The 9324-nt window shown below is 35.6% G+C and overlaps 1 protein-coding gene across 5 annotated transcripts in view; it reads left to right on the top strand.

Annotated features, from left to right (window-relative positions):
- Positions 1-1753: 1753 nt before the first annotated feature.
- LOC138695141 (retinoblastoma-like protein 1) overlaps positions 1754-9324 on the top strand; it is a 58666-nt gene continuing 51095 nt past the window's right edge. For 4 of the 5 annotated variants that reach the window (XM_069819572.1, XM_069819571.1, XM_069819568.1 and 1 more), the window contains exons 1-3: positions 1873-2097; positions 4874-5013; positions 8053-8253. In XM_069819572.1, the coding sequence (XP_069675673.1) occupies positions 1960-2097; positions 4874-5013; positions 8053-8253 (479 nt within the window). In that variant the 5' untranslated portion in view covers positions 1873-1959. Of the gene's footprint in view, positions 1771-1872; positions 2098-4873; positions 5014-8052; positions 8254-9324 lie in introns of those variants that run through there. The other variant, XM_069819569.1, reaches the window with a different exon arrangement.

Raw genomic sequence — 9324 nt, 5'->3', positions numbered from 1 at the left:
GTTAACTTTAAGTCCTATTATCTCAAAACTACGTCTCATGGACTTGATCCACTTTAGCTGTGAACGCCTCATATAACTGCAATATCAAAAGAAAAAAGACAACTGATATATCATATTTTCAGGTAAATTTTATTAAGTTGAGTCCATAGTTTTGTCAGTTAGTAGCATTTTTTTTCATGCGTAAATGTGTAACAAAGTCCGGCATACCATGCTGTGTGTACAGTATTTTTCTTTTCTTCCAGATTTCCTTTGAAAAAAAAAAAAAAAGGAACTGGTGGGTAATAAATATGAAACGAGACAAATGGTGTACTCCATCAAAACACTTGTTTATAATTTATGATGCAGTTTCACACAACCTATTGTTCAAGTCCCTAAATTGTTTATTGTAGTTTTGGTGAACTGCATTTTCTGAAAAAAAAAAATGAAATTAACATTGTCTTCATTATATCATAAGCTTTACGTTTTGTAGGTGAGGATCTGGAGTTCATGTTCTTCTGTAAATGTGCAGGAAAATCAGCAATTGTTTGTACTGCCTCGTCAACAACCGCCTCCTATTGTTTGTCATGTACATATATTTGTCTTCTGAAATGTGAAGAGTATAGGAAGTTGTGTTTCGTACGATGCCATTTAACCCTTGTCGTATTTTTTACCCACTGATTTATATAACAAATCTTTGTTTTCTAAAGGAAAAGTGTAGGTTTCTCTGTTCTATATACTTCATGCATAAGTAATTGCATGCAGTGTATTATTATTATTATTATTATTATTATTATTATTATTATTATTATTATTATTATTATTGAAAAATGTTTTTTTCCTTTCATTTAATATGTAATTAATATATTGTCTGAAGAAAAAATCTTGTATGTTTTAGAGTGCTTTCAAAATTGTGTAATATTCTTTATTTCTGCTCCTTGTGTCCTTCCTGTTTATACAAGACGACGATGAGCTGTAACTTATAAAAAGTAGGTCTATTTCGAAGACAAACGATAAACCAAATGGTTCACTAGTAATGGACTTATTATCTCCATAAACACCATTGAGCTTTATGTTGAGATCACTGATATACACAACGTTGTAAGCAGACGAATTTTTACAACGGTAGGCGCTTATTTCATTTCTGCCGTGTTTCGCGCAAAGACGTTATATAGTATACATCGCGACGTCACTGCAAGGAGCGCTGTACAGGACAACTTGGCCACTCTATAATCTCTCTTTCTAACTCATGTCGCTCTTGATGTTTCAATTGTTTCAATGACTAAAATGACAACATAAAATTACAAATTTCCCTACTATACAAAATTTGTCACTTTATAGTGATTACATTTCGGTTTATATTTATTTTATAAATTAAATACTACAAAATAAAATCTAAAAAAGTAATATTTAAAACAAAGGTATAAAAAAGAATTCGAAAATTTATTATAAATGATAAAGGAATATCTTTTTTTTTAATATCGCACAATTGGTTTCCCGCGGAAAGTAGTTCCTATTAACCTACTTAATTTGGCGCGCTTATTTTTATGCATAGAAATAAAGTCAAACTCCACAATTTTTTTAATACTTTAGTCTGGTCTATGCCTTTATAAAGAAATGAGACTTTTATACTGTAGAGGATTACAGTATTTTGGGGCAAAATTAGAAATAATAGAATATTTTAATCAATTTTATTTGGCGCGCTATAGCGCGCATGTCTTAATTTTCATAATTTACCGAGTTTATTATTGGATTGAAAAAATGTTATGAGAAGTGGTAAAATAAAATAGACTGGTACTATATTTAATATTTATAGAAATTATAACTGTTTTTCTTTTTAAAATAAATATCTTAAACTTCATTTCATATCGAGTAGTGATAAGGTCTGCTTTCCCGCCACTAGAGACCTGGATGTCGTAAATGCTTGGTTGGTGATTTCAGGAAGGATCGCTGTGCCTTTGTGAAGGTTTTAAATCTACGAAAATGGGGTTATTGGACGATGCCGATGATGATATATTCAAGAGACACCAAGATTTGTGCGGAAATTTAAATATGGATAAAGATGCGGCTGATGAAGCATGGCAAAGTTACGAAACTATACGACAAAATTATACTTTGGAAGTAAGTACTAGGTTAATAGCAAGTCAAAATATCCACAACAGAGTGCTATAATTAATTACCCGTAACGAATCCAGAATTTGAGATGTTAATTTCTATTTTAATATAAACTAAGAGCAGGATTTTTTTTATGTACAATGCCTAATAGATTGCAATTTAAAGGAACGAATTATGATCATGATCTTGGAAAGCATCACGACTATCTGATGTAAATTTCCCGTTTCTCTATTTATGGAATTGATTTTTACACATTTTTTCCTTAGAAATACTTAAATTATGTTGTAAATAAGATCAGGATATAAGTGTTCGGGTTAAGGACGACAAACTGCTCCTTTTTTGTTACAGTATTAGTGTTACGTTCACGCCCATAATGCAATAAACATATTTTCATTTAATTCCTCAAAAATTGGTTTTGGTTGCACTCCTGTAAAATTTCTATTGACACCATAATTTTAATTTGTGGACTTACAATTCTTGTTGCAACTCGATTTTAAGGTTTTAAATTTGTGTAAATGTCTTAAAATACCAGTTTTTCTTGTTCAGTAAAATTTAATTATATATTCCATGATTCATTCTGTGGTAGGTACCACGAAGTTTCGTTAAATATATTTTGCATAGAATATAGGCTACCTACATTTTAATTGGTTTGTTTCGACTGAATTACCGTATATTGTTAGTTTGGTGTTATGTACCGTTCTCTATGCAGTGTACTTTAATTCAACTAGCCTACTTATAATTATATTCCTTTATCTTGTTGGAGGGTCATTTCACAATAAGGGTTATGTTAGTCACAGGGCATTCAGAATATTGTAGCATATCTAAAACTAATAAAAATATAGGCCAAATGTCCAGTTTTTTTCAGAATTATACACCTGAAATCCTGCTATTAATTCCATATTAATTCAATAAAATATTTTCCTGAATAAACAATGGTACGATAATTATTTACTTCTGTGCCAAATTGAACATTGTTCAGTATAGCGAACATCATCGAGGATCAGTGACAAGTTAGGTTTGGTTTGTTCAGGCTTTTGATCTGCCTTACATATTAATACTTCTTTGGTAGGCATACCAAAAACCTGAACAAAACAAACCAAACCAAACCTAACCTGTCACTGATCCTCGATGATGTTCGCCATACTGACCAACGTTCAATTTGGCACAGAAGTAAATAATTACCTAAACAATAATAAAATGCAGTGTAGTCACAGGATCAAGAAATGTTGACATGATATAAAGATCATTTTCTATCCTCTGATTCGCAGCAGTCATCATAAAGGCAGGACTGCAATTTTGTGCAGAAGTACTGTCATTGCAAAACAAAATGAGACATCGTTCATTAATTTATTACTCTTTGTTAAAGTATTAGAGCGGGAAATGTGGAATGAGGTCATGTTAGTCACAGGACATATTCATTCACCAATGTTGTTGTTTTCTAATGCCAGGTGTTTGACAATAAAGTCATTCGACCTCTTGCACTCCAATATTTTTCAAAGATATTATCATGGTCAGGCACTGAAGCACAGATTTTGAGGTGTTCTGAATCCATTTCTTGGTTTGAGTTGCACAATGGGCAGTTAGGGGACTGATATATTCCAATTATATGCAGGTTCACCATTGTAAATGAAGACATCAAATGACCTGTGTATATTTTCACTGAATGAAAATGAAAACATAGGCTTGGATGGGGATAGGTACTTCCTTAATAACCACGTCTAAATCAACCACAGTTCTGTCTTCGTACTCTGGAAGACAGAATATTGTTTTTGCTTAGTCTGTCACTCTGTAGCAAATAACTTGAAGCTTTCCCTCTTGTGATTTGGCTAGAGTACATCTTCACGAGTAAGTGATCTGACAGGATGTAGAGGGAGTATTACAGCACTCGTTGTATGGCATGGCAGTGAAAACTATTACTGAATCACAATTCCAGTAAGCTTGCAAAATTTCATGCTGATGCTTAATTGTGTAATCCTCACCCATGACAACATGTCCCACAGGCAAGGTTTCCTTTATTTGACGAAATTATTTATGTTGACACTTACTGTTATGAACGTGGTAACTAAATTAGCCTATTTCAGGGTTTTCCGTAAGAGTTTCAATTGCTTGAAGGAGTGTTGTTTCACATTGCTTTTTCTTCAACTTCGTCAAGCCAGTGCATGAATCTTTCTCAGTTTTCCAGTAGTAATATGTGACAGCAGTAGTTTCAACCAAGGGTTCGATATTAGATGCTGAACACGTGGCTTACCTGCTATTGTTGTCATTCCACACCACTATGAGTGCTGTCATCGCCAACTTGTCGGAAGATGAAGCTCTTGCTCTACTGTACTGTACACCTTGCTGTCCAGAACTGATGGAACTAACAGCGAAACATAATTTGAAGGCCTTTCTGTCATAAAGAGGATTTTGTCTATAAAACTTTATTTATGATAAGTAATTTGTGCAATTTAAATATAAACAGATTCTCCTACAGGAACATTGTAGGTGTGCCAGCCATGCCAGCAGAGTCGTTGCTGGCATTGAACCCAGCGTAATGTGGTTCAGATCTGCCTGAAGGCACTGAATTTTTTAACTTTGATAAAAACGTTACAGATTTAGAGCATCTGAAAGAATCCTTATCCTAATTGAAAAGGCTACAGATAAATTTGGTAGGCCATCACTCACACAAGTTCTCTGGTTTGTGAACTGATATTGTTATAGGCCTGTGATAGTGGAAGAGTTTCTGATAGAATGTGTGGAGACCTGCAGGATCGTTAAGAATGTGCCGGAATGGCTGTTGCAGGGCGACCAGCTCCATTGGTTGGGCTGTGCGTTGTATGTTGCGTGCCGGAAGTCGTCCACGCCCACTGTGGGACGATCCGGCGCCATGGTGGAAGGAAACTGTGTCAGTCTGACTCGCCTGCTGAGGCTCTGCAAACTGAGGTGAGTCTGAAAATACCGATCGATAAGGGGCAGAGGCTGTCCTCAAATATCATGTAGGAATTGTACTATACAGCAATTCTTATAAAGTTTATGGAGGGAATTGATGTGAACAGTTCTAAAGATGAGCTCAAGAATCTTGTAACAGGTATTAAGTAAGATAGAGGCTGGATGATAGCCTTGTGGCAAGACTGTAATACAGGAACACAGCAGTCCTGCCATCCCGTAAATAGACGGTCTGCCATATCCTTGTGTCTAAAGAGTTATATTTTTCTTCTTTATTAAGTTGAATTACTAAATTGTGTGTTAAATAAACATCCAGCATTAATTTATGACAATGTTAAGTTCAATTTCAAAGACGAGAAGTGCGGTCTGAAAAGTTGCAGTCTGAAAAGTTGAAAATCATACCTTCAACTCCATATAAGTTAGGCATACAAAAGAATAACACATAACACAATATTACTGCTAATACAACTACTGCTGTTGCTACTTCCACTACTATTATTACAGTACCACTGCTACTACTACTAGTACTACTAATAATAATAACAACTCACCTTACATTTTATCTTTTTAACCTAGAGTCCTAGGCCTTACTCCTCTTATGGAAGAGAAACCTGCCAGCTTCACTGCAGCGTGAGACTTATTGTGCTCACCACTCCTATTCTATGAATGATTGAATAGCCGAACGGCAGTGTCCTTGTACAAATACAGCACGCCACACTGTTAACTGGACTCGGGCTATTGTATGCATGATGATGATATGTGAATTATTGATGGCGAAATGAGTCCGAGGTCCAGTGCCGAAAGTTACCCAACATTTTTGCTTCAATTGGTTGAGGGAAAACCCCAACCAGGATTTGAACTTGGGTCTGGTCGTTTTATATTCAGATGCACTGTTACTCCATAGCAGTAAACTTTTCAATTTTAGACTTAACTCTTCATCGCCACTTTTTACTTTTTCTGAAAATTGGTTTCAAGTGTTTTTTTTTTTTTTTTTCGTTCAATACCTGTGTATAATTATTAATGAAAGGTAATTAGTTATTTTAAATCCCGAAGATAATGATGCAATTTCTTCTACACTGTCTTCATTCATATTCAAGAAAATAACAGTCACAACAATTGTAAATAAAGCTACACTTCTTTCCTGAACCTCATTTGGAAAGTGTGAATTATGTCCCTCTCTTTTCCCTGAGAAATCCGCCTTGTCTCTTCATCTCCGTTGATCTGGAGCTGGAACACTGACAGTATGGTATGGATATATTGCGGTTAAACATCATTGGTAAGATTCGAAATTTCTTGGAGAACACGAACGAAAAGCATCATCACCTTTTACGATAGGAAAAATATCTTCCCTAATAACTAATTTAGGTTTAAATTGTCAACTCAAGAGAAGGACCTCCTCTTTACTGATTTGTGTTTTTAACCAACCATTAAACATAAAATTGTTTATGACAAAAGGTATTGCCTCTATCGGCTATAGAAGTTATGTTTGACTAATTAATAACATTATTTTTCACAACAAAGATCATTTACTTAAAGTAAAAACCCATGAAAAATGTCACTAATCGTAATGCTGATAATGAAGCCCTGGTCATTATTTGTTAACAGGTAGGGCTTGTGTATTACACTGTTTGAGTGTATGTATTAAAAATCTCGTTAAATGCTATGATAAGTGTTCCAATTTAGCCGGAAACTAGTTAGAAAAGTAAAGAAAAGTTTCTAGTTTCAAACGGTCGCATACAAGTCTTGTAACCACATGGCCATTTTTGTTACAATAAAACAGAAGTTGGTTTATGAATAGCCCTTGTACATACACTGCCCTCTCTTAACTTACGTACAGGATATCTGCTATTCAGTTCTTGGCAAACAGCGAGTCCTGAAAATCAATGAAATCAGTGCTGAGTGTTTTTTGCCGTGCTAAATGGACGGTAACTCGTCTGGAGCACAGCATTTATCTAGCACTCTTTGGGTGTAGAACGTTGTAAGTTATTTACTGTTAAAATAATAGTTTATGTTATAATTATGTGAAATAGTACTGTTTGTGTAGTCCTAAACTTTTTGTATGGGAATGCATTTTGCCATTTGGTACCAGCTAGGAGGCACGTGAGTACTGACATGAGTAACGTCACTTACTTCAGTGCGGAAAATGAGATCTAGTGCGCATGGGCCCTCGAAATGAATAATGTTTTTTGTATTTGACTTATTTTAAATTGAATTTAATTGTATATATTTGACCATGTCTATGCATATATTATGCCTTCGACAATAAAGTTCTATCTATCTATCTATCTCACGTGTTTAAAAAACATCTGCAGGTTGTATTGGAATATAAGGAAACTATTGATCTGCAATTTATCAAGCTAGCCATGCGACACACACACACACACACACACACACACACACACACACGCACACACAAGCTTAAAGAATTAACTTGGTTAAATTGGATGATTGTGTATCCTGCAAGTGGAGTAGTAATAGAATTTCTATGGTTGTACTTTATTTTCATGCTATTTTTCTGTAACGAAACATGTTTTAGTGTGTAAAAAATGTTACAAATGTAATTTTAACAAATGGTTTAAATAGATGTACAGTTTTAGACACAAAATGACCAGCTGCCATACTCCAAGTCCCCTTCGGAAGACTTCAGTTGATTCCGAGAGAGCTTAGGTTTACACCTGAAGAAATTTCTTATGCATGACTCTGCTCTGTTTTTCCTTTGTTTCGTTTGTTTGTTTTTCTGTCTCCTTATAGGTCAAGTGTTATGAATAATCTATAACGAAGATATATAAATTAGGTGCAAAATGAACATCCTTTCCCTAGCCGTGTGAACCAGGCACTGCTCGAATTCACGCTACAGAAGAGCTGTCATTTCTTGTGTCTAAGGCTGTACATGTCTTCAGTATTTTATGGGATACATGTACATACTATACGTTTTTATTCACTTATTTTTCTTGGTATGTGGGGAGATATCAAATTTATGTTTTAAGTGTGAGATTTTGTAATTGAAATTATTCTAATGTGGAAATTGCATTTTAGTCTGATCCAGTTCTTCAGCAAGAGTAAGAAATGGGCAGATATGGCGAACATGCCCCCAGAATTTCGCAGCAAGATTGACAGACTAGAACGTAACTTTGCAGTGTCCATGGTGATATTCAAGAAGTACCAGCCAATCTTTGTTGACATGTTTCACAACCCGGCTGATGACCAGTTGCGGCAACCACGATCAAGGAAACAGCGGTCAGTAAGGTGTCAGATTTTCATATAAAACCCAATTTCGCCTTTTTTTATGTAATTGAAAAACTGAAGAGAATGTATATGCGATTATCTAAAAATGAGCAGGAAACAAGACACATTTGTGTAGTAATACAGAGAGCTCCTATGTAGTGATGTCCTCAGGAAGCTCCAACTACAGATTTTATTGGAGTGGGACCGGTCAGCATAGGAACTCTCTGTACTCAAAGTCGGTAGCCTATTTATTGCAAATTTATTACTCGCAGCTTACAATTTCGATAGTCGTGCTCTCTCTCTAATTGGGTTCAAACTGCTGCTGCCAGAAGAAGATCGAGTCTCTGAATTCACGTCTGGAGCGTTTTCCGCGACTACAAGCCCCAATAAGTCATGCATTTATTTGTCTCTTGAAAATTACGACAGTCCACGCCTGTGGAGTAATGGTTAGCACGTCTAGCCGCGAAACCAGGTGGCCCGGGTTCGATTCCCAGTCGGGACAAGTTACCTGATTGAGGTTTTTTCTGGGGTTTTCCCTCAACCCAATATGAGCAAATGCTGGGTAACTTACAGTGTTGGACCCCGGACTCATTTCACCGGCATTATCACCTTCTCATTCAGACGCTAAATAACCTAAGATGTCGATAAAGCGTCGTAAAATAATCTACTAAAATACTACTACTAAAAAAAATTACGACATCTTTAAGTGTGATGGAGTCTTGGAATGAATACAGTAATTCAGGTTCCACAGACTGAAGAAACTGATACGGCTTAAACCTTGTTAAATTCAAGAAATGTAAAGAAGTAGCGCATTTGATATTTCTGTTATTCTTTGAGTGCTGTGTAAGTGTACAGAGCTTTATTCCGTGTAAATGGGTGGGTTGCTTGAGTTCACCCAAGACTAGAGTTGCTAGTGGCAGTGTAGCGAATTCAATTTCTGAAGGGAAGAGTACATAGAGTGAATTCGTTACACTGATGACAGAGTTGAATTTTGATTATAAGGGAAATGAAGCAATAAATTTCTCCTGAACCCTTTCAGTTAGGGCAGGCTTCATTCACGTGTTACAACTGTACCGGCTTTAC

Source organism: Periplaneta americana, chromosome 2 (assembly GCF_040183065.1).
Source record: "Periplaneta americana isolate PAMFEO1 chromosome 2, P.americana_PAMFEO1_priV1, whole genome shotgun sequence".
Classification (NCBI taxonomy): Eukaryota; Metazoa; Arthropoda; class Insecta; order Blattodea; family Blattidae; genus Periplaneta; species Periplaneta americana.
Note: the sequence above shows the minus strand (reverse complement) of the source record. Positions and strands in the feature narration are given on the sequence as shown.